The following is a 25416-nucleotide window of genomic DNA, read 5'->3' on the forward strand; positions in this document are numbered from 1 at the left end:
AACTGCAGGGATTGCGTCGCATGATTGCAGAGCCGCAGTGCATGGGTGCAGGCCCAGCAAGAGAAACATTCCCTGGGAAGGGCCGGAGGGATATTCTGGGGAAACACGGGCAGAACTGTGCCCTTTCGGATTAAGATGAAACGTGATGGCGCCCCCTGTACAGGGGACTGGGGGCACCCGCCGGAAGGAGGTTGAAGAGGGTGCAGGGGGTCCGGAGGCTGCTGCAGGGTGCACGCTGGGTTTGTGACCGCAGAGAGCGCCGGGGGAGGGGGGCGCGCCTTCCGCAGGCTTGGAGAATTAGGAAGAGCCCAGCCTGCGCCAGGGCTAATTCTATTCCGGGCCTCGCTTCTGTGCAAATGGAAGGAAGTTTTTTTTTTTTAACCCCTTGACTGTGAAATACAATCGGGGAAAAAATCGGGACTGGCTGGCCAGGTCCAGCCTGGAGGGAGGCAGAGGTTACTGGAGGAGAAGGCCAGCAGAGACTAAATGGAGTGGGGGGGGGGGGAGGGGCAGGCGAGCCGGCGGCATCACTTTGCAGGTCCTCCCTGCTGGGCTGCACCGAGCGCGGCGCTCGGCTGCTGCTGGCCCGCGTGGCAACAGCAAGTCGCAGAGGGTGGCGTGGGTGACGGCAAAGGCTTTTTCCCTCCGTTCGTGCCGCGGCAGCACAGCAGCTGAGACCTAACACAGGAAAGAGATGTGAGCGCCACCCGAAAGACTCCCCCCCCCCGGGCACACTGCCTCGGCAAGAACCCGTGGGCGAAGACAGTAAGGGAGGGGGGTCACCTCTGTAGCACATTGGGGGCAATGTTCAAGCTTCCTGCATGGATGCAAAGTCCACAGGGGCCTTTTTTTTTTTTTTTTAACATGCGGTCTCTGCACCAATTTTCAAAGGGAAAATCCACAACGGCTTTCAGATTGCTGCGAGCGCAAGGTGCATGTGGTCCTGTGCACCTGTTTGGGGGTTTTTTGGGTTTTTTAATTTTTAACTTTTTAAAATTTTTTATTTATCAATTTTTACAATAATTAAACAAAGATTACACTTTGGTTAAAGCAGTGACAAGAAATTCTTTTAAGGTAATATATTCCAAATCAGCATAATAACAGAGGGGAGTGCGTTCTAACCATGCCCCCTTACCATCACTCTTTAACCTCATAGGAAAAAATGGGAGAGTACTTTCTAATACTTAAGGAGTTTACAAATAATAATTCTAGAAGAAACAAAAGATGGGTGATAACAGACCCAGCTATAATTTTCTCCTAGATATTAATAATCCCTGGCAGTATCCTGCCTTCTATTAACTAGGAATTGTTTCGGGTGGGCAGGAATAAAGAAAGCAAGAGTATTATTAGACATCTTTACCACACAACGACATGGGTAGCGAAGCTGAAATTTCGCCCCAGTTGCAATTACTTTGGATTTCAAAGATAAGAACTCTTTTTTTTTTTTTTTCATCTCAACTGTGTGGGTCTTGCTAGATCCGGATACAGTCGAACAGTTTGCCCATGCAATAAAGCATTCACATTTTTAAAGCAGGCCTTCATTAAAAGGGCAAAATCCTGTTCAGAATAACATGTTACAAATAGAGCTGCTCTATCTACAGCTTCCAGTTCTGAATTTTCAAGGTCAAATTGAGGAAATCGGGTTTTATTTCTCCCACATTCTGCATATTAACTGCTCTCCGAACCAGAAAGCTTATTTTCTTCATTGGAGGTATTTTCTCTTCTGGGATCTTTAAAACCTCTTAAAAAAAAAATCTTTTCAGTGTCATCAGCGGTAATTCACCCAAAATCTTTGGAACATTCAGGAATCTTATATTCGTGTCTCAAAGTTTTCAGCTGCCTCCAATCTTCGTGAAGTCTTTGAATATTCACCAGCAAGACCTTCAGTGGCCTCTTGTAGTTTGTTTTTTTTTTAACACCAGCCTTTATATTCTCCGTAACTTGTGTCTGCTGTCGCAGAGCTAAACAATTTTCTTGAACTGCAGAGTCCATTTTCTTTTCCAAATTGCCCACCCGAAAGGTTTGTTCCCGCAGTGGTCTCGACAATACCTGCCATAAGCTCCCATAAGGAGTCCATTGTGACCACCTCCGGTTTGGTTAAATCCTCTGTCTGCAAGCTGGAAAGTTCGGGTCCTTCTCCCACCGCCTTTTTCCTCTCCCGTGGAAGAACCAACACCTCCAACCGCTCCTCCCTCCACGCAATTCAGAAACTCTGAGGGACCCTGAAGCAGCAGGTACGTCCGGGTTACCTCCGACGATCCCAGCCGACTCGAGCCGTCCGACGGCAGCACTGCCATCCTTTGCATCAATGGAGGTACTTGGTGAGGATGCTGTTGGGTAGTCTAGGATCCGGTGGGGACAGTGTAACTTCCCCAGGCGACAGCGAGTCTCCCCCACTCGCTCCGCCAATAGGGCTGAGCCCCGACAATCCCTGCGTCGGGACGGTGTACTGAGATATTAGTCGCGATAGCAACAGGCTCAGCTGGCTAGACCCGGACTTTCCCTTTTACGCTTAGAGAGAGTCATGAAAGTAGATTAAAAAATGTTTGGGGTTTTTTTTTTTTTTGGCCCGGAAGTTCCTCCTTTCACTTTCAGCTCAGTCAGAACCAGTTCTGGGAGCCTGGGACCATGATCTCTAAATCCAGCCACCCGGTGTCACCCTGAACCAATGACCGGGACTCCCTCCCTTCCCAGAGGCTGTGAGCGCTGCCTCTGCAGCGTTCCCGGCCAGTCCTGGCAGTGGGATTGAACTGGTAATTTCCGCGTGGCAGCGTGTGCAGCGCTTGCCACCAGGCAGGCCAAAGCAATTAAAAATATATAAATGTTTTACGTAGCTCGAGCGTTAAACTATGCGAGTTGCATTGCTAAGCAAGGCTGTTTAAAGCAGATTTCAGTCCATGTGCTCCAAACTTGGGTCCTTGGGGCATTTTCTGGAAAATGTGATTCATCAGTTAGGCAGCGTATTACTAAACATTTCAGAATTTATAGGGACATTCTGAGTGTGCGGAGGGGGCAGGAGAGGCTCGCTGGCAATCATTTCATTTTTTTTGACTCTAGCCTTAAAAAAAAAAAAAAGCTGTAAATAAAATTGCATTGGATTTGTCCCTCAAGCAGAGCTCTCCTGGAGCGGGAAGGTCACAAGAGAACGCCAGGGGTCGTTCGAGTGCAGCTCCATGAATCACAAAGGACTCCGCAGTCCGCTGCAGGACAGTAGCAGTGGTGTCGAGGCCGCTGTTAGGGTGCGCTGTGCTGTACATCCCAGGCCACCTGCAAAGGATGGTGGAGGAGCGGGAAGCGGCAGCATTTATCTACCATTTTCCAGGGATCTTGCTCTCATGATGCAGGATTTGTGGTCCGACAGGTGACTGTGGCTGTAGATCACAGTTTTTTCCACACAGTCTGGTCTTACAGCAGTGGAGTTCCAATGCGGGTATCGCTTTAGCCTGGGTATCAGAGTGTGACTTGCACAGGAAGGTGTTCTCTGGGTGGTAGGATAACCACAGATGCACGGTGCAATAACAGAGGGAGTGCGTTCTAACCATGCCCCCTTACCATCACTCTTTAACCTCACAGGAAAAAATGGGAGAGTACTTTCTAATACTTAAGGAGTTTATAAATAATAATTCTAGAAGAAACAAAAGATGGGTGATAACAGACGCAGCTATAATTTTCTCCTAGATATTAATAATCTCTGGCAGTATCCTGCCTTCTATTAACTAGGAATTGTTTCGGGTGGTCAGGAATAAAGAAAGCAAGAGTATTATTAGACATCTTTACCACACAATGACATGGGTAGCGAAGCTGAAATTTTGCCCCAGTTGCAATTACTTTGGATTTCAAAGATAAGAACTCTTTTCGTCTCAACTGTGTGGGTCTTGCTAGATCCGGATACAGTCGAACAGTTTGCCCATGAAATAAAGCATTCAAATTTTTAAAGTAGGCCTTCATTATAAGAGCAAAATCCTGTTCAGAATAACATGGTACAAATAGAGCTGCTCTATCTACAGCTTCCAGTTCTGAATTTTCAAGGTCAAATTGAGGAAATCAGGTTTTATTTCTCCCACATTTTGCATATTAACTGCTCTCTGAACCAGAAAGCTTATTTTCTTTATTGGAGGTATTTTCTCTTCTGGGATCTTTAAAACCGCTAAAAAAAACCAAAACAAACAAAAAATCTTTTCAGTGTCATCAGCAGTAATTCACCCAAAATCTTTGGAAAATTCAGGAATCTTATATTCACGTGCACCCTTCCACCTGCACTTAGTGTGTGGAAGTAAATTGCCTGCAGGTTACTTCTTCATCTGGCGTTTGTTTCTTTGCTGATAGGAAGACCAGTTCAGCACCTTCCGGGCACTTTGATCATCTGAAATTCAGCCTGTGAAATTTACTCCTCAGCAGTTGTTGGAAATAAGGCAAAATGGGAGGCTGCTGCAATAAAGTGCGCACAGGTTAACGAGTGGTTGGCTGCATGTTTTGGACACGCATCCGCAACTTCTGATGCAGTAAGGGGCTCAGCGCCTCCAAAACAAAGGCATGGCTAATAGCGCTCATCACTTGTAAATGCCATGTAGATGAGGCTATTAGCTATTACCCCGCGCTGCAAAAAATCGCCGTGCGCCCGAGACGCACTTTTCAACCCGACAAAGTTTATGCCTGCCTCAGAACAGGCATAAAGTCTTGCTGCACGTCAAGGGGTCCTCTTAAAAACAAAAAAATACTGCTTTTCCATGGTTTCTCCTATCTAGGATCGTTTCAATACAAGTAGGAGGAACCACAGAAAGCAGCATCCTGGGGAAAAAAAACTTTCTGGGCGCACAATACAGATGCACAACGTACATGCTGCAGGCCGTGTATATTGTGCTGGTAAATTCGCTGCCACGGCATAAAACGGACGCTCGTAAATTGAGCGTCCATTTTGGTAACCCGCACACAGCCACGTCTCCTGGGCGCCCGATGCCAAGGACGCGCTAGGGATGCACAATTTGTCCCTAGCGCATCTGTTTTAGCGTGGCAGCTCATTTACATATTTATTTATTTAAACATTTTTATATACCGGCATTCGTCGTGGACATCATGTCGGTTCACAGTAAACAGGTTAAGTTTGGAATTACATTTTAACATTGGCATTGGGCACCCAAGAGAGGTGAGCGTGCGCACGTTAAAAAAAAAAATGGGTGCCTAGTTTGGATGCACGCCCATGAGTTTGTTGGAATGTCATTTACTAAGAGGATGTCTTGAAGTCTTGCATCTAATTAAAAAAAAAAATAGTAAGCCTTCATACGTTTTGAAAGACACTCGTCTGGTTAAAAAAAATACATACGTGGTATAAGCTGCATATATTGGCCGCATGGCAAGAGATAAAACGCGGGGTTGAATTAGCACAAGTTTGAAATTGTCAGCAGTAGCACCAGTCTTCAAGACATCAGCTTTGGCAATATGCTGACGCAGCACTTTTTTTTAACGAGGGCTGTTGATCGTCCTGTTGACTTTTCATTCTGATTGCTTCTATTATGACTGCTTTTTGGAGGCTCGTGCGCACCAGCAAGGTCCCTACAAATTTGTCATCAAAATGACATTTTCTGCCCAGTAGTGCACTAGTTTTTTCCCTTTTATGGGGGGAGGGGGAGGGGGGAAGTTGTAGGTGTAGGTTTTTATCGTGCTCTGCCTTGCTTACCAGAATCATATTGATACCCACCCTAAAGATTGTGCTGAGATACTCCCGTCTTCATAGCGCATTGTCTTGTACGTTTTATAATAAGGAGGTGGTTTACGTTGGCATTCACTGATTATGCCTCCATACTCCGTGCATATCACGTGCTGCCGGGGAGGGAGGGGGGGGATATTTACTACACCCCAGTCTGTGCCGGCATAGCGCTCGCCACATTACTTACTTATCCCGCACAGATATGGAATTTATTGCACCCACCATTAAACATGCAGTGGTGACGCTGCCCCTCCCCCCCTTCTCGTTAGTTCAGCGGGTAGGAAGTATATATTTTTAGAAGAGGTGCAGGGCTGTCGATCTTTCCTCACCGGCTCAGGGGATGGCCCAGCTCCTCCTTGCGTTTTTTTTTTTTTTTTTTTTAGGCTCCACATCTCTGCCACCTGAGATGTGGAGCCACCTGCAGTTCTCCTAATGCCGCCGCCTCTTTGCCTGTCAGATAGCCGCGTCTTCATTTTCTAAACGCCGCATGTGGTGATAAAGGGAAGCCCGTCATATTGGCGCCCCTTTCCCTTGCTCTTTGAACGGGATGGTTTTCCTTTTTTTTTTTTTTTTGCGTCGTGCTTTACACCGGTAAATGATCCGCGGTCACAGATGGTTTCCAGGATCTTGGCGATTTATCGCCTTCCCCCCCCTCCGTCCTATGGTGATCAGATGACTCTGTGAACACAGGTAGTTTTTTGGGTTTTTTTCATCCTGCCCTGTTCCTTTTTTCAGTGCTAGTCCTAAAGCGTTTTGAGAACCATAGTCCTGTAATAATCATTCAAACACTAAGACTAGAAATCTCCACACGCCTTCAGAAGGGTATTTATTTATTTATTCGTTTTTATATACCGTCATTCGGTTTAGCCATCACAACGGTTTACCAGAATCAAAACAACAATCAGATAAATTATACATAGTTGCAAAAGAAGAAAACAATAACAATAGTGAAATGAGAGGTAGAGGAGGATGGTGGGGGTGAAAGAGGGGGAGAAGGGAAAGATTAATCCCCCTCCCCTCTCCGAAAGAATAAAAAAATAACACCCAAGAATACGAGGACGCTTTGCTCCGCTCACCGGCTCTCCTCGCCGTTCATTCCCGCATTGTTTTGTGTCCTCGTGGCACGCATCAAACCTGCACGTTACTCTGCCCGTGGACGTTAGGTGGTCACGGGATACGTGTTCTGAACGGAAGCATTGCAGATTTGTTTACGGGTGAGCAGGATCACTTAAGGCAGTGGGGGTGGGTGGAAGGGAGGGGGGGGGACAATAAAAGAATTAACAATGTGGCAGCTGTAGAGGAAGGGGAGCTAAAACGTGGAAGGAAATAGTCATAATAGGTTTGCTGTGGCAGAAGGGCGAGTGCAGCAATAACCTTAAAATAACATTTAATAATTGCTGCTAGGAGGCTGGTTTATGGCGTTTTTATTCCAGCGGTAGCGGTGCCTGTAAGGAAAAAGAGGCACTTGGGCTGTTAAAAATGTCCCAGCTGGGAGTAAAGATTGCGTGGGAAGGGCAGGTGGGAAGAGCAGTGCTAGTGGGAAAACAACCCAGACTGGTAGAGAGCCGAGGAAGGGAGGGCGGAAAGCAGATGATTGCGGAGCTGCTTGGTTTGCAACGAACTGATCGAGGGTTGGAGGAGCATTAGAAATGTCCTTCAGGCATGCGGTGGCAGAAGATTAGAGCTAAGTGTTTTCAGGGATTTGGAATCTGGCTCACAGTTTTATCCGAAAACCATGTGCTTAATCACGTTCACTTAAGTGGCTTTATGAGTATTCAGGGAGGGCGGTTTAGTGAGGTACATAAACTCCCAAGAGGTCATTAATGATCTCTTTGCATATGTATGTTTGTCTTTATAAATAAATTGATTAAATATTTGAACGGAAACCAAAAAGCTTTTTAAATACTTCTTCCAGTTCTCTGCTAGCTATCCCGAGTATCTGCGTCTGCTGTTTTTTCCCTACTCGCCTGGCCCCCGATATCCCACCTGTCTTAGCCCCATCTTACACCTGACTGTTTCTGCTTGTGCAGACCACCAGCGAAATTCTTCAAAGTCCCGGGAGCCTGTACTCTCTTCCTGGGTAGAGCATTCTGGCCATTTGATTTCCAGAATTGAATGAAGAAAAGAGGTTTTACATTCAGAAAACAACCAGCAAGGACAGAAATGCACAGTCTGGGTAAAGATATGAGCATGGGAGTAGCTTGCTTATTGCGGCGGTTACTACCCCTAACAAATTATGCCTGATAAGTCATTGGAAAGCATATCCAGCTCAGCACACTGCTTCAACGGTGGGGGTGGGGGGGGGGAATGAAGAAATAGGATTTACATCCAGACAACATCTAAACAGGTATTGTTCTGAGCAGTATGAGTATACAAACATCGGGGTAACTTGCTTGATACGACGGTTACTACCCTCAGACATTTAAGCCTAATACTTCACTTTGATACAGCTCCAACACTGCTCTCTGCATCAATGGCGGGGGTGGAAGGAAATTAGAATCAAAAAGTTACAGTAAGGACCCTGAACGCAGCTTTCGGAGTAACAGATAAGTATGAGAAAATAAGTATGAAAGTTTGCTGGGCAGACTGGATGGGCCTATTGGTCGTCTTCTGCCGTCATTTCTGTGTTTCCATGCATCTGACCAGTCTGAAAGTCCTGACTCTGAACGTCACTAGAATACCAGTGCAGAGGTTACAAGCAGAGTGCGTTGCTTTTTAGTTGTTTGGCCCGGCTGTTTCTTCCTGCCTCTTTCATCTTCCAGCTCAGTCAGAAGGGACTCAGCTCCGTGCGTCGTCTTTCTCAGCTATCCAGAAGTTTTCTCTGGTTATTACACCCCCACTTCCAACTCGGCTGACCCATCACGGTGATGGTTCATGGTCAGCAGCCGCACACTGTAGCTCCCTTTGGAGCCCAGCTAGTGTGGACCCTCTGGGTGACAGAAACCTGTTCTCCATCCCAGGATGAGTGGGTCTGTGCTGGGTCTTGGTTTTCCCATTCCGGCTGAGGAATTCAAACCCTGGTCTTCCTTTTGGCCGTGCGGGCCACTCCTGCTGAGCCACTGGGCTGGCCCATGTAATTGCACCTTTTTTTTTTTTTTTTTTTTTTTTTAAGAAAAGAGTGGAATTGAGGGCAGTGGGGGCAGAATAAACCAAGAATCTTTTTACTGTCCATTTCCTCATTTCTCCAGCTCTGCTCTCCTAGCATGGTAAGCACTGCAGAAAGAACTGAGCTGGAAGTAGCAATGGGTAGTGCTTCATGCCTTGAACCAGTTCCTAGTTTTATTCACTAGAAGCACTTTTACTACTACTGGCTTTTGTATCAGTGAACGACATGGAAACCTTAGTTATTTAAGGCAAGACCCTGATTATTCTGGCAGGAGGGGAATGGTTTATGAATCCCTGGTGGTGTCATTAACTGCTGGGCACTACTTATGGTAAGGACATAATCCGAGACCACTCCTCTGAGTATTATGGAATTGTTTTATAAAATCAATACACGCTTGATTTCCATTTTTTTTTTTTTTGTGTGTCTGGCAGCCCTCTGCTAGTCAGCGAGTCACTTGAGGACAGTATTAATTACCTCTGGTGACAGGTCTTGTGGCCTGGCAGTGCCGTCCTACCTCTTTGGGTTTCCAGCTCAGTTACAGTCTCCCTCTGTAGGGTTATGGTGCCATGATCTTCCACTTGCAACTACCCCCGAGGTATTCACCCTTACTGTTTTTCTTACCCCTTCACCCCACTCCCAGACCAGACATTGCCGCAGCAGTCATCGGCCAGGCATGGCTCGCTCTGGAACCCTTCAGGCGTGCACCCTGAGACTGGGCTGCTCCCTGTCACTTGGGGTAAAGTCTCCAAATGAGTTTTGCAGGAACCTTGACGAGAAGAAGCCAGGGCTTGTTGAGTACACGAGCTCAGACTCTCAGATTTGCTGCGAATGCCCTTCTTAATGCCTGCATTGTGCTGGAGAGAGCTGACCGACCGGTGATTTCATGGCTAGGGCGCCGAATGCTTGACTTCACGGCATCCCTGGATGGCCCGAGGAGAAGCTGAGATCCGGCATCAAATCCTGATTTCTTGTACGATAGTGCGCAGCGCTGCTGCTGAATCATTGGGTAGGTCCTGTCTGTGCTGGCTTGTTGTGCATTTCATGAATCAGTAACTTTAATTTCCTCGACTTTTTAATTTCCTGTAATCAGCTGCATTTCCCAGTACACTCTTCTCTCTCTGCTCTAGTACTATACTATAATCTGGCTCGCGATACTACAGACACATGTCGAGTTGTTCCAGAAAAAGCAAAATTACATCTGCCATAACCTCCGCTCCCCCTACGCACTGTGACTCCTCCAACAGGACCAACATCTGTGGCAGCTGCAGATTATGCCATAATGGTAACTGCACGTTGCCCTTCAACCTCTTCGTTGAGCATGGGTGTCATTACGGGGGGCAATTTTCAAACAGACTGCCTAAGGGTAAACTACACGGGCGATTTTTAACTCCATACTTTACCTACACTTTCAAAGGGAAGCCACATGGTAGCTCTCCCTTTTGGGGTAAGTCATATACAGTGCACACATTAAAACCAGCTGCAGTCTTTGTACCAGATGTTTTGTGCAGGTGGCCGAGAGGAGGGAAAATAGCGTGCAAACCTTTGAAAATATGCAGCGGAGCCACTTTCCTCCCCTCCCTCCAGCCTAAACTCACCTGAAGGAACGCCTCTTTGTAATGCATTAAAAAGATGCACGTTGTGAACCCCATATGGACTGCTAACCACTTAACCACTTTTGAGAGAGGAAATTTTCAGTTGGAGTAACTTGCTTGGGAAAATGGCTGTCCAATAGTTCTTTTTTTTTTTTTTTTTTTAATTCATATAAGCGCTCCCATAATCTCTACACTTTTATTTTCATTGCTTTTTTTTTTTTCTGTGCAAAGAAAATGAAGTCTTCAGCCGATACTATCTGAAATATTTGAAGTGGGTATGGAAGTAGTATCTGAAGATCACGTCTTCGTCAACGGGGAATGCAGGGGGTCCAGGAGTTGGAGATTTAGCGGAGGGGGTAGTAATGAGAGGTGGGTTTTATTCGCGGTTGGGCAGGACCGTGGGCTGATTTTATTTGGAGGTAGGGTAGGGATGTGGCGATATTTTATTGTGATCCACTTTGCAGTGCACAGCGATTATGCAGAATATAAAGTCTACATAAAGAGCGGGAGACACAATCACTGGCTTTTTTATTTATTTATTTTTTCACTAGCTCGCAGAGTATCTGATTTTTGTCGCATGCTGGCTTCATTCGTCCCATGAAACATTGCTGCTCTTGTCTTTTCTATTACCCTAGTATCTCTGAAGGGGGGGGGGGGGGTGCATATTGGGATTGCGTTCTTACCATCCTTATCTGTTACCAGACATTTAAGAAGAGGGAAAACTTGGCTTCTGCCTCGGCCTTGCAGGAGGAGGAGGAGGAAAGGGTGCTGAAGCTCCTGTTTTTGAATTCACTCTTCTCTGAGTGATGCCGTTTGCTGCCAGCAGTGACGTGTGGGGGAGGGGCAGAAGCTTGGCGCTTATTCTTGGAGTTTTTGGCGGTCTCCTGCTGTCGAGGGTGGATATCTTCGTACCTTTGGGTTTTTTTTTTTTGGTTTTTTTTCCCCTCATGCCTGTGGTTTTTCCTAAAGCAAAAGAAACTGATTTTCTTGAAGAGATTTGAAAAAGAATCAATTTTTTTTTTACTGTGAATGAACTTATTTTGACCAAAGGCTCCACCTTGTCATACATATTACATAGAAACATAGAAACATAGAAATGACGGCAGAAGAAGACCAAATGGCCCATCCAGTCTGCCCAGCAAGCTTCCCTCATTTCTTCTCCCATACTTATCTGTTTCTCTTAGCTCTTGGTTCTAATTCCCTTCCACCCCCGCCATTAATGTAGAGAGCGGTGGAGGAGCTGCATCCAAGTGAAATATCTAGCTTGATTAGTTAGAGGTAGTAGGAGTAGTAACCGCCGCAATAAGCAAGCTACACCCATGCTTATTTGTTTTTACCCAGATTATGTTATACAGCCCTTATTGGTTGTTTATCTTCTCCCCTGCTGTTGAAGCAGAGAGCTATGCTGGATATGCATCGAAAGTGAAGTATCAGGCACATTTGGTTTGGGGTAGTAACCGCCGTGACAAGCCAGCTACTCCCCGCTTTGTGAGTGTGAATCCTTTTTTCTTCTCCCCTGCCGTTGAAGTTATGCTGGATATGCGTGAAGTATCAGTTTTTCTTTTCCCCTGCCGTTGAAGCAGAGAGCTATGCTGGAATTCGTGATGTATCAGTCTTTCTCCGATGCCGTTGAAGTAGAGAGCCATGCTGGATATGCGTCGAGAGTGAAGTATCAGGTACATTTGGTTTGGGGTAGTAACCGCCGTAACAAGCCAGCTACTCCCCGCTTTGTGAGTGCGAACCCTTTTTTCTTCTCCCCTGCCGTTTAAGCAGAGAGCTCTGCTGGATGTGTGAAGTAACAGTTTTTCTTTTCCCCTGCTGTTGAAGCAGAGAACTATGCTGGATATGCATTGAAAGTGAAGTATAAGAATGGAGTGATCAAGCTAGTTGAAAGGCATCAGGAATAGAGGAAGGTGGAGGTAGTAATCTGGATATTTGGTTTGGGGTAGTAACCGCCGTAACAAGCCAGCTACTCCCGTCATTGTGAGTGCAAATCCTTTTTTCCACATTTCCTCATGCTGTTGAATCTTAGAGTGATGTTGGAGTCACAGTAACCATGTGTATGTTTATTGACTAAGGGTATTGTCTCCAGGCAGTAGCCATCATTCTGGCGAGTCACCCACTCTTCATTGGCGGCCTCTTGACTTTATGGATCCACAGTGTTTATCCCACGCCCCTTTGAAGTCCTTCACAGTTCTGGTCTTCACCACTTCCTCCGGAAGGGCATTCCAGGCACCCACCACCCTCTCCGTGAAGAAATACTTCCTGACATTGGTTCTGAATCTTCCTCCCTGGAGCTTCAAATCGTGACCCCTGGTTCTGCTGATTTTTTTCTTATGGTAAAGGTTTGTCGTTGCCTTTGGATCATTAAAACCTTTCAAGTATCTGAAAGTCTGTATCATATCACCTCTGCTCCTCCTTTCCTCCAGGGTGTACATATTTAGATTCTTCAATCTCTCCTCGTACGTCATGCGATGAAGATCCTCCACCTTCCTGGTCGCCCTTCTCTGTACCGCTTCCATCTTGTCTTTGTCTTTTTGTAGATACAGTCTCCAGAACTGAACACAGTACTCCAGGTGAGGCCTCACCAAGGACCTGTACAAGGGAATAATCACTTCCCTTTTCTTACTCGATATTCCTCTCTCTATGCAGCCCAGCATTCTTCTGGCTTTTGCTATCGCCTTGTCGCATTGTTTCGCAGACTTCATATCATTAGACACTATCACCCCAAGGTCCCTCTCCTGCTCCGTGCACGTCAGCCTTTCCCCCCCCATCGAATACAGTTCATTCGGATTTCCGCTCCCCATATGCATGACTTTGCACTTCTTGGCATTGAATCTCAGCTGCCATATCTTCGACCACTCTTCCAGTTTCCTTAGATCCCGTCTCATTCTCTCCACTCCTTCCGGCGTGTCCACTCTGTTGCAGATCTTAGTGTCATCCGCAAAAAGACAAACCTTACCTTCTATCCCGTCCGCAATGTCGCTCACAAAGATATTGAACAGGACCGGTCCCAACACCGATCCTTGCGGTACACCGCTTAAAACCGCTCTCTCTTCAGAGAAGGTTCCGTTTACCATCACACATTGTCTTCTGTCCGTCAACCAATTTGCAATCCAGGTCACCACCTTGTCACTCACTCCCAAGCTTCTCGTTTATTCACCAGTCTCCTGTGCGGAACCGTATCAAAAGCTTTGCTGAAATCCAAGTATATGACATCGAGCGCTCTTCCTTGGTCCAATTCCTTGGTTACCCAGTCAAAAAGTCAATCAGATTTGTCTGACAGGATCTTCCCCTGGTGAATCCATGTTGCCTCTGGTCCATCAATTCTCCGGACTGTAGATAGTTCACTATTCTCTCTTTCAGCAGAGACTCCATTACTTTTCCCACCACCGAAGTGAGGCTAACCGGCCTGTAGTTGCCAGCCTCCTCCCTGTTCCCACTCTTGTGAAGCGGGACCACCACCGCTCTTCTCCAGTCTCTCGGCACCACTCCCGTTTCTAGGGATCTATTGAACAGGTCACACAGCGGACCCGCCAGAACATCTCTGAGCTCCCTCAATATCCTTGGATGAATCCCATCAGGCCCCATGGCTTTGTCCACTTTCAGGTTCTTTAGCTCTTCCCACACATTTTCTACTGTAAAAGGATTTTCATCTATTCCACTTCCCTCCAGTTTCTTGTTGTGTAGAGATGGTCCTTCTCCAAAGATTGCATGACTCTCTGTATCTTGAAAAGTCCTTCTACAATTCCCTCCAATTCCCTACAATTCCCTCCAGTTTCTTGTTGTGTAGAGATGGTCCTTCTACAAAGATTGCATGACTCTCTGTATCTTGAAAAGTGAAGATGTGTTTTGCTGTGGCTGATAAATATGAACATAGATCACAGGAAAAAAAAAAAAGGTCAATTGTCCCATCCAGTCGTCCCTAATAAATCAGACAAAACTTTCCATGAACATTTGTGAATACATTTAGCAGGCAATTTCCTGGTAGATATTATAAAAAGAAGCCCTGTGACCAGATAATTGATCTCAGTTCATCTCCCAGTGGATGAGCTTCCACATCACTAAATGTACCACAGTGCTGCTAACCACCTCCATATTGTGGAAAGGTTGGGAGCTAGTCCTGGTTTTCTTCCAGACCAAGGGGCCAATAAGCAAAGTTTTTTTTTACATAGACAAATGCATGTTTACTTGTGCAAAAACGTATTTTGAAAATTGGGCCCCTTCACTCCCATGTACAGATGTATATACATCTGGACTTTCTGACCATCTCAAGATGACAGGGGCTTAAGCTGAATAGTACAATTTAAATATGAAGGGCACAGCTAGCGGGATTTCAACTGAGATTTCAACTAATGAGCAACATTTAAAAAATGCAAGAATCCTATGATCATCAAAATAAAAAATATTTCCATACAGTTATCAAAATAAGACGTTTGTCACGTAAAAGAACCACTGCTCTCATAACAAGTGAAAAGGATGCGCTCATAAAACCTCCAACTACCCTATTAACACCACATTGGGTGCACATAGAGGGAAGCTAATCACACCGCCACCACTGTGTTTGGTTGTTGGCAGACCCTCTTGTAGAAAGACGGAGGAGGAAACAAGTAGATAAGATAATCTCGCCTTCTGTCCATTGAGAGGTCCCTTCAGAATGTTTGCAGACTTGATACGGAGGAACGCGCTACCGCTGCTCAATGCCCCCCATCGTTCACTGGGTAAATGGAAAGTTTAGGGATCCAGGCGTGCCTTTCTAGACAATTTCCTGACTTGAAATAGTTTTGAAGGACCAAACAGTTTTAACTATTGTACTATAGAAACTGAGTAAGCGAGCCGGCAAATTTTTTTCCCTCCGGTCCCAACTTTATTTGACCCCCTAATTGTGATAATTTGATGCTATAGCCTCTTTTCGACATAAATGTAAGCAGTGCCAGCTGTTGGCAAATGAAAATGTGGAGTCTTCATGTGCTGCGACTTTACTGCAGCGTTTTCGCTGGATGGCAGCAGCTTCGAGATCACTCACTTGTTTGCATTTTTCCGCCAGTTAAGTTTGTAAATCACACAAGCAAACAACTCTTTGGCAAACTCCAGAATTCGTATCAAAGTACCTCGAGTTGAGTGGCGCAGTGTCTCCCGACCCAGACCTGGAGGCACATCTAGCCAGTCCTCGCTTCCAGGATATCTGTAATGAGCGTGCATCGGGTCTCCGTCTCTTGCACAGTCATGGTGGCTATCTCGAAAACCAGACAGGATGGGTGTGTCTGCAGGGTGGGACTGAGAAACACCGCAGTGGAATGGTGTGGGCCGCTGTTACTTGCTAGAACAAAATCCTCCCCAGCTTGCCAGCAGTGCGTCATAAGTCTGCATAAAAATGACTTTGCTGCAACTTTCTGGCAAAATAGCAATCGAAACCATAATAAAATCTCTCTAAACTGCTCTGTTGGAAAGAGGGTAGGCCTTTGTACTTGGATTTATCACAAGAAAACCACAGGAACCCTGTTGACGTTGTGCCTTTCTTTGCTAATGTTTATAGAGCACTTCTGGGTGATTAGTAATGTCCATTGCTATCCATGTGGGTATTAGCAAGTGCTTGCAGATATTCCTAGTCTGAGGGCACTCATGGGCCATCCTCTTCCAAACGGGGTGATGCCGGTAGTGCAAGTACACATCTGTTTTAAATGGACACGCGCTATATTCTGATAGCACAAATCCAAGCAAGAGAAATCCTAGTCAAACATCCTTTCCCTCCCTGCCAGGAGAGCTTCTAATTTGTTTGACTTTTTCGGGGTCATTAATGGAGAAAGGTGCCAGACTTAGATCTCCAGATGTCACAGCCGAGAGCTCTCTGATGCTCAGACTATGAGGCAACAGGTTTTTTTTTTCTCTGGGGCCGCGTACTGCTTCTCACTGTGCACGACAAGTCACGTAACGGCAAGGAGGAGCACTATAAAAGCATGACTGGAGCTAACTGGTAGGGAGAAAACATTATCTCTAGAGATCACATTGTTAAAGAAAATCACACATAACATTTTTGTAGAAAGGCAGTGGTATTTGGACTCTGCTTTACGTGTGCTGAATAACAATGAACGCAGTGTTGATGCGGAGCCCGACTGATTCACACACCTAAACATAAAAGGCTTGTGAAATGAGCCAATTAAAATAGCGCTTCAGTGGCTCACAAGATTGCTGAAATTTTCAAACTTGGCATAGGAAAAGAACGTACGTAGTAAAGAGTTGTGAACATTTCATGATGTCTGCTTTTCCTTGTTTGGTTCAGAGATTTCCACGTGCTTATGACAACGCTGGTTATGTGAATGTCTGTGTAATAGGTGCATCATTAAACACTGGAGAATGGGCTTTCCCTGTAGGAAGCTGGCCAAGAAATGGAGACAGCTGGTGACCGAAGGCACTAGCCAGGGACAAGGGGCAACTTTAAAGATGATCAATGACGCCGCGCTGTTGCTTTGACCTCCCTGACATTTCAGCTGAACTGAGCTGGCCTTTTCCCTAAAGGAACTAAAAAGAAAAGGAATTCCAAGTGCTGGAGTGTTGAGGGAAGGTGAAAATCTGAGACGGGGACCACTGGCTGCTCTGCTATCTGCAGCACACATGTGAATGACATATGGATAGATGGTTATTGAGGTGGGCTTAAGGGGACAGTGTTATAAGGCTAGTTTCTTTATAGTAAACTGGGCTAAAAAAAAAAACAAGAGCAGGATTAAGAGTGAACTGTTTTGTTCTGGAGTCTAGCAGAGGTTTGCCCCATCTCTGAGTATCAGAGCTTTAAATACTTGATTAGGAATCCTGTGACACTTTTGCATACCTGGGTACCTGTGTATTCTAGTCTCTGGTTATAAACCAGGATGACTGCGTACGTCTGTAGTGCAGTATAGCACAGGGTTGGAGTTGTTGTTTAATTCCTCTTCTGCAGATGGCCAACAACTTTCCACCGTTAAAAGCTTGGTCTCGCCACTTGCTGATCTTGGGCAGGATGCTCATGGAAATACATCTTGATGTGATATGAATGCATCCATGGGTGAGGTAATGGGAACTTACATTGTAGGAGAGCCTGTTGTCTTGATGGGCAGCAAAATTTGTCAACCTAGAGAACAGAGCAAATGAGGAAAAGAGATGGATAGAAAGGGAAAACAATGCTCTGAGTGTATTAAGAGTGGTGTCCTGTCATGTGATCTAGTGGGATCCTTGAGGGCATGATGAGCTATCTTTTGGTGCCTGATGGGACATATGTGGGTGTTAGACCAGAGGAAAATCTCTGGTGAATAACCCTGGTGAAAGACTTCCATAAAGTATCTGGTGAGGAATGTGGTTGGAGTTCTGTGCTAGTAGTACGTGGTATCTCTTGAACATTGACGCATTGTACAGGATCTGGTAGGGAATGCTGATGGAATATTATAGTGGGGTAGACAGGATTGCTGGGAGTGCCATGTAGATTTGACATGGACTGGTTTGTTTTGGTGTTCACTTGCTGCATAAGTGCTTTCCTCTGTATGGCATGCTGCCTGTCACCAGTGGGCTGATTTTGGCCGTATTTTGTTCAGGGGTGGTATGGGAATGATATGCCAGGCAATGAATCTTTAAAAAAAAAAATAAAAAATTTTATGCAATCCTGGCATTTTGTTTAGAAGCTGAGGGTCCACACTTTTGTTTTTGGTTAGGTTTCGAAGCCCACCTGTAAACTTTGTAGTTTAGTTTAAGGTTTGCTTCCATCTTTAGATTATTTTATTGATTTGAAAGTCCGCCTGTCACTTAACGCATCAAAGTGGTTTAGAAAAACCAAAGCCATAAATACATATTAAAATAACATAAGTAATACAACATAAATACTATTGCATAAAAAAATCAGTAATAAATCATTATATGACAGACAATAGCCTAAATGAACTCTCAGTCTTAAACATTAAAAACAGATGCCAAAAAAGAGAGAAACCTCGCAAGCAGCAGAATGCTCCGATTCCCCAAAGACTTAACTATAAAGCTAAGCTTCTTGCAGAGATGATGAGGTAGTATTTTCCTTGTTGTTCATGATATTTTCTTGTTTCATTTTCCTCCCATGCAGACCTGGCGTAATTACCATGCAGGCTCTTTCAGAGGAGGACAGAAGATTTTGGATGGAGGCCATGGATGGCAGAGAACCTGTAAGTACTGTACAAGGTTTAGGATCTGCCACGCTAAAGCAGAAGGACCAGAGTTCAAAGTCATTTTTATCTGGGTTGGGCTTGGAGTGCTGCTACAGTAGCATCATAGACCAGGAATGAAGGGAGGTTAAGCCTTTAACTGTTCTCATGGAGTCATTTATCCATCAACCAAAGGGAAGTGCTGGGAGTAGCTGTTAAGGGAGCTGCATCCTGCTTTCCTAGTCATAAAACGCCATTAAATTAAACTAATCTTCAGAAAAAATGTAAGAGTAATGAGAAATATATTTAAAGGCTGGTACATTGTATGAAGAGGGATGGAGAGAATATTTACAGAGGATAGAAAATAGAAAAAGAAAGGTTTGACAGCTCTAGTAAGATGAAATAAATTCAGGGAATAGGAAATATAATATTGTCTTCAAGAAAGTGAATGTGCAAGAGTTTGGTCAGTTGCATATTACGCATCACAGCTAAACCGTGACTAACAGGTTGAGTTCTGCTTTTGTGTGCGAGCTTTGGGGTTTTATCAATATCGCAGGCAAGGATTTTGGTGCTTCAGGTGACATTGAAGGTAGGGAGGGTCCCCCTCGGAGATTGAGGCATGGGTGGGCGGGAGGGTAGCTTGTCCAGAAAGTCTGCCACTGTTGTGCTTGAAGTTGAAATTACAAGGCAACCCGACTGCAGGCACCAACAGCGGCGCGCCGGCGTCGCCCTTCAGCGTTGCGCCTGAGGCAGTTACCTCATGTCGCCACAGCCCTGGGTTTTGCGGCTCTGAGAAGGTGCAGTGGCAGTTGCAGCGCATGATAAAATGGGCTGGGAAAGTATTGTTTTATCAGTCTTCAAGTGACCAACTATCAGTCTGTAAGTGACCAACTTCTCTGTTAGCAAACAGAAAACCCATGATGTCCGCAGACTAAACCTTTGGCAAGGTGACTCTTACAATGATCTGAACCCAAAGCTAAACGAGAAAAGCTCGTCACCATTTTTAAAAAGGTGAAGTCAATGCTATCTGAGCTTGGGGTGATTACAGCTCGCTCTGACTGTTCCTGAGTCTGGTCAGGCTTTGCAATAGGTTCTTTTTTTTCACCCAGCAGTGTCATCCTGATCTGTTTTGGGCTTCCAGCTCGTTTGGAATTGGCCTTTATTGACCTATGGCTCCTGGAGCCTCCAGTCATAACTTTTTATAGCCCCTTCCAACTTGGTCCAGTCATCACAGTGACAGCCCCAAGCCAGGGATCCCCAATTGTGTCTCTGAGTTTAGAACTTGGCTAAACGGGACACTGAGTGATCATTTGCTGCCATTGAGTGATGTTGGAGACTCCCTCCGCCACAGGGGCTGGCCAGGGGCGAACAGCTCTGACTTGGGAGTCAATCCCAAATTCTCCGCATGGCTGCATTATAGCACTGCTAGTGAGCCCCCAGGGGCTGCTTCATTGAGATTGCATTTGGCTGCCTGCAGGGCTGGATTTACAATTTTGGCACTCATAGGCAGAATGCCACGGCAGGGGCCCCTTTGAAGCTGTGCTGGCACGTGACCCTAAAGCAAGCAGAGGCAGGCTTCTCTTTGGCCTGGATATTTGGTGCTTTCAAAATTTGGCACCCTAGCCAGTTGCCCACGTTGCCTGGGCCTGGCTGCCTGTGGGTTTGGCTCCTCTTGTGTGCTCACTTGTTAAGTGTACGTTCAGTAATGGTCGATGAAAGGGGATTCCATGAACTAGCCTAAATTAGGCCATCCTGCTGTCTAATGATGTGCAGCCCTAAAAGGGTCAACCTGACCTCTGCGGTCAAAAGATGGCATCTTGCCTCAGGTCAGTCGGTACCCGATGCGATGAGGAATGTCTGGGAGAGCTGAGACATTGTGTGCTTTGGGATCCTTGGCAAGAGAGCGCACACCTTTAGCTAAGAGAAATTGTAAATAAATGCAACTGAAAATGAGGGCATTCATTGAAGAAAAAGAAAAAGCTGCCAAAAAAATTATAACACAACGATAAAAAGAAAAGTAGACCTGAAGCTTTTACTTTTGCTAATTGATCACTGTATAGGCCAAACCCCTGACTGGGTGGTCCTTTTTTGTGTGTGTGTGAGAAAGCTTTAGACTGCAGTAAAATGACCTGCATATTGGAAATGCCCCACATCTTTCTGTCATGGTTCCACCTGTTATGCAGCCTCCCCACCAGCAGAGGTCTTCAGTGAGCCTTGCTCACAGCTGTCGTAGCCACCTCCTCGCTGATCACTTGATGCAGCCTTTCCAGCCCTACGTAAGCCAACCTTTCCTCCTTGCCTCTTCATGGAGTCATCTTGGCTCATTTACCTGGCCAGCCTTGTGTTGTTACTCTATTTTGACTTGCGGCCTATCCAGGCCTTCTGCCTTGCCTTGTGGCCAACTTTGACCTCCTGATTTGCTTTGTGTCCTTCCTTGGCCTCCTGTCTTGCCTTGTGGCCTGCCTTGCTCTGTGGTCCGTCGTGGCCTCCTGCTTTGCTCTGGGGCCTTGTAGGTTCTTGTGCATTGCTCAGTGGCCTTCTAGGCCTACTTGTCCTGCCTTGCGGCCTTTGGGCCTACTAGGGTTACCTTGCCCTGTCTCGTGCCCTCTTGGCCTTTCTGGTTTACTGTTGCATGTCCTAGTTCTGTCCTTGCCCATTCTTTTCCTGTCCAGTCCAATCCCTTGCCTGTTTCCCAGGCCTTGCGCTTCTCCATGGTTCAAGCCCTGCCTGCATCTTACCCCTGCCTGTCCTTAGTGCCAGCCTTGCATTCATCCCTGCCTGTATTCAACCCCTGCCTCTATCCAGTCCGTTTCTGTCCTCAGTACTAGCCTTTCTGTGGATCTAGCTCCTGGTCAACACCTGAGTCCAGCTCCCAACCAGTACCTGGATCCAGCTTCCAGCCTGTTTATAGTCCCCCAGTAGATGCCTGCATCACCATGATGTTCTCTAGAAGGAAAGTCCTACTAGCCGGTTTAACCAGGATGCACAAAATGTGTTTCCTTTTTAAAACCTTACCTGCTGTTTCGCAGTGTCAGCTGCTGTTGAGGATCAAATACAAATTCTTTCTTTTCTGTAGCAGAAATCCCAGTTGTCAGTCTCACCCAGACCTCCTTGATTTTAAAACACTTGTTTGCATTTTAATGCATATTGATTAGTAGCCATGTTATCCCCATGGAAGATCTAGAAAGAGATACCGGAAAACTTTGCCTGTGTACACTGGGGCAGCCAGTAAGGATCTTTCATGTGCACGTCTCACTTTTCTGAATTGTAAATATCTAAGACCCTTTTTGATGATTGTGTATGCTCTGGCCGACCCAATGTCACTTTTTGCCTTTTGGTCAAAAAAGCAAATAGAATGTTAGTAATTATTCAGAAAGGGATGGAGAATGTCGTCATGCCTCTGTATCTATCCACGGTGCGACCACACCTTGAGTATTTTGTGCAGTTCTGGTTGCCCCCATCTCAAAAAAGACCTAGTGGAACTTGCAGAGGAGGGCTACAAAAATGAGAAGAGTTATGGAGCAGCTCCCCTATGAAGAGAGGATGCACAGGTTAGGCCTCCTCAGTGAGGAGGAGATATGAGAGAGGTTTATAAAACCATGAGTGAGGTGGAATAGGGAACAATTACTTAGCTTTTCAGATACTGCTAAGACCAGTCCCACGCACCACAAAACTAACAAATAAGTAGATTTAAAACAAATTGGTGAGAGTGTTTTCACTTAATGCACAATCAAGCTATGGAATTTGTTGCCAGACGATGTGGTTAAGTTTAGCTGGTTTTAATGAAGATCTGGACAAGTTTCTGGAGGACTGATCTGTTAATAATGATCAGCCAGGCAGACTTGGGAATTGTCATCCCTTACTGCTGGGAGTGAGCTCTAAAAATTCACTTCCCCATTAGCATCAGCCAGGTACTTGCTATTGGGGGACAGGATGTGGGATCGATGGACTTTTGGTTTGACTCGGCATGGCACGTCTTACGATTCTAGAGAATTGGCACCACAGGGTAGGCAGCTGAAAAATAAGTCCTAAACATTTCATTTAGCACTTCGGAGCTTGCGTATTTATCTGGTACATGAGATTGGAAAAATACATTAGAGCTAATGATTCTTAAACCCAGACACAAAGGGTGAACAAACAAGCTTTTGCAGTCTCGAGGGGCACAACTCCGTGTTTTCATTTTGAAACTGCTTTGCAGGACCCCTTCTTTCTCTGTAAGTCATCTTATAGACGTCGCATGTAGTAGCACTAGAAGATTATGGCATTTTTGGACTAGCTGTTGAGATCTGTGGTGCTCCCTTCATGCAAGGAAAGATTGTTCCCTAATTAGCTGTTGCCTGTTTGCTATCTTTATTTTGTGCATTGTTTGATTAAACCCTCTCATATATGGACCATGTGGATTACACCAATGGATGACCTTGCTGCATTCTCAGGTCCTTTCCAAAACCACAGCTTATTAATGTTTCTGTTTCACGGTTGTCGTTCTGGTTCATTTACACTTTGCGGTGAATGAGATCCAGGAATAAGCTAGTGAAGCACCCAAGACTTACTCTTATCTGTGTTTAATTAAAGGATCAAGAGCTGCTTGTGTTAATTCCTGAATAAGAGGGTGCTCCTTATGCTGTTTGTTTTGTGGCGAAGAGAGGAGCAGGATGAGCTTTTGGGTAACTTGAGAATGCTGCCTGTTACGTCCTGGACTACCTATGCTAGGCATGTGTGCTTTAGCTTTGCTGCAGTGGCTACCAAAGTCGAGTTCTGTTTTAACCTTGCTTCTTGGCAGTATTTTGTAACTGCTTCACGACCTTTTGTTGGCTAAGATAAAATATATAGTCTGAGTCTTTAAGCCGAGGACTGTGTCTGCTTGGCCTTCCAGCTGAGAACGTGGACAAGGTGATGGAATTAATGGTCCCCTTCCACTATTGTGGACACACAACTATTTCGACCCTTGCCCAACTGGGAGGATTAAACCTCCAGTTAAAAAGAAATTTATTTCACTTTATTATTCTGTCATTTTTTATTTTTATTTATTTATTGAGTTTTGTATACCATCGTTCCGTTTTGCCATCACAACGGTTTACAAATATATATAATCAGAGCACCCGGATGTGGGTGTGAATGCGTGAGCACTGAACTGAACGTAATCGCTAGTCATCTAAAGCTGTTAGGCTGATGGCTGCAAATCAACATTTACTTACACACAGCAAAGAGAGAAATGAGGTTGGGTGATATTAAAGAAAAAAATGCCAGCATGATGACGATGGTTAGGCAGGGGGAGGATGATTAGCGAGTGGGTGCACGAGGGTAGGGTCTTAGAGGATAACTTTCAAACAGCTCCGCATGGCCCCATATATGTGTGCAGAGCTCTACTGCAGCATTTTATAACCTGTGTGTATCTGATCCGTGCAGGTAATTAAATATTGCGTATGTCCATTATACACGAATATCAGCAACGCGTTGAATGCGTGCACTTTTTCTACCTCGCGCCTATTTTATGAGCGAAACGATTTGAACTTGTTCGCATAAAACCCTGATTTGTACGCGGAAGTCGGCATATTTTTTAAGAAATGCGTGTGTACTGGAAATCACCAGTTTGCTGGCACTGCCACCAGTTTACCCAGTCCATCTCCAGTTCATTGAGATCCTCCTAGTACTTCCCCTAGTTCCCCCAGACCACAGACAAGTCTGATACCAGTTGCATTGGTATAAAATTGCACAATAAGTTGCTTGACTTTTTCCCATAAATCTCTTATAAAATAGAAACTTATGTGCACTCCTCTTGATCCCAACCTGGAATGCTTCTGTATTCCCCCTTTTTTGCATAAGTAAATATATGTGCAAAACCAAAAATAAGTAATTTTGATGTTTATAAAATAGCATGTATGCAAATACAAGCTACTTATGTTACATATATGCTAATTTTGCACTTGTAACTCCTTTGAAAATGATAATGTCATAAGTAATTTTGTGTTAAGATCAATCAAAATAGCGATTATCATGTATCATTTGTCGCATGTAAATACTAATTTTTGGCTTGATTTTCAAAAACATTTACACATGTAAATGCACTTTACCCATGTAAGTCAGCTTTTGAAAATTGCTACAATATCTGCCATTGACTTGTCCATAGGATTTACTCATATAAGTGCACTTTACGCAAGTAAATGGCTTTTGAAAGTTGCTAGAATAGCGTAATTCCTATGAAAATTACCCTCATTGTGTTTATATGGTTGCTTTATTATGTCTTTTAATGTTATGCATGCATAATTTAATTAGATGATTTATTTATATGATATAGTTTTAATTGTAAACCACTTTGATATATATTGGAAAAGTGGTATAAGAAAGAAATTAAACTAAACTTAACTTTTTTTCTGCCTGCAGAAGGGAGGCAGCACTAAAATAGGATTCAATTATTTCTTAAATATACTTCTTAATAATGAACCCCTGTCGGTGTGGAGCAGAACAAGGCTGGTATTTACTATGTAGCTAGCGAGCGGCAAATGGCAATTGTTCTATTAGGGAACTGAGGAGAAAGTGAAATTCACTTTGGCAATCATCCTTGCTGCTGGAAACATTTTACAGATCGCTTCTCCATCTTTTGGCTAAGATTGAGTGCAAGGTCTGAGTAATGAGCTGACTATGGGTCCCTCCTTGGCTTTCTGCCCGAGATTGCAAATCCCCTGTAGGACATGGGGAAGGGATGGGCTGAGGAGGTAGCGGTTTGATTTTAACATCCTGACACACTCGCCTCCACTGGGAGGCCTGAAACCGTTTAAGCCCTGGCCAAAACCAGGAGAATTAAAACCTCCCTATCTGGAAGCAGCACAAAATCTGGAACCTGCTGTTGCCCATAATCCTCCGAGACCGTTGGAGACG

The 25416-nt window shown here is 45.1% G+C and overlaps 1 protein-coding gene and 1 long non-coding RNA gene across 9 annotated transcripts in view; one reads left to right on the plus strand and one right to left on the minus strand.

Annotated features, from left to right (window-relative positions):
* The window catches only part of LOC115079925, a 30556-nt gene extending 14953 nt beyond the window's left edge, over positions 1 to 15603 (minus strand). The window contains exon 1 of the long non-coding RNA XR_003853447.1: positions 15514 to 15603. This is a non-coding gene — a long non-coding RNA (uncharacterized LOC115079925). The remainder of the gene's footprint in view (positions 1 to 15513) is intronic.
* The window catches only part of ARHGAP26 (Rho GTPase activating protein 26), a 357099-nt gene that overhangs the window by 182644 nt on the left and 149039 nt on the right, over positions 1 to 25416 (plus strand). For all 8 annotated transcript variants that reach the window (XM_029583880.1, XM_029583876.1, XM_029583877.1 and 5 more), the window contains one exon: positions 18483 to 18561. In XM_029583880.1, coding sequence (XP_029439740.1) covers positions 18483 to 18561 — 79 coding nt within the window. The remainder of the gene's footprint in view (positions 1 to 18482; positions 18562 to 25416) is intronic.

Source organism: Rhinatrema bivittatum, chromosome 18 (assembly GCF_901001135.1).
Source record: "Rhinatrema bivittatum chromosome 18, aRhiBiv1.1, whole genome shotgun sequence".
NCBI classification, from domain to species: Eukaryota; Metazoa; Chordata; class Amphibia; order Gymnophiona; family Rhinatrematidae; genus Rhinatrema; species Rhinatrema bivittatum.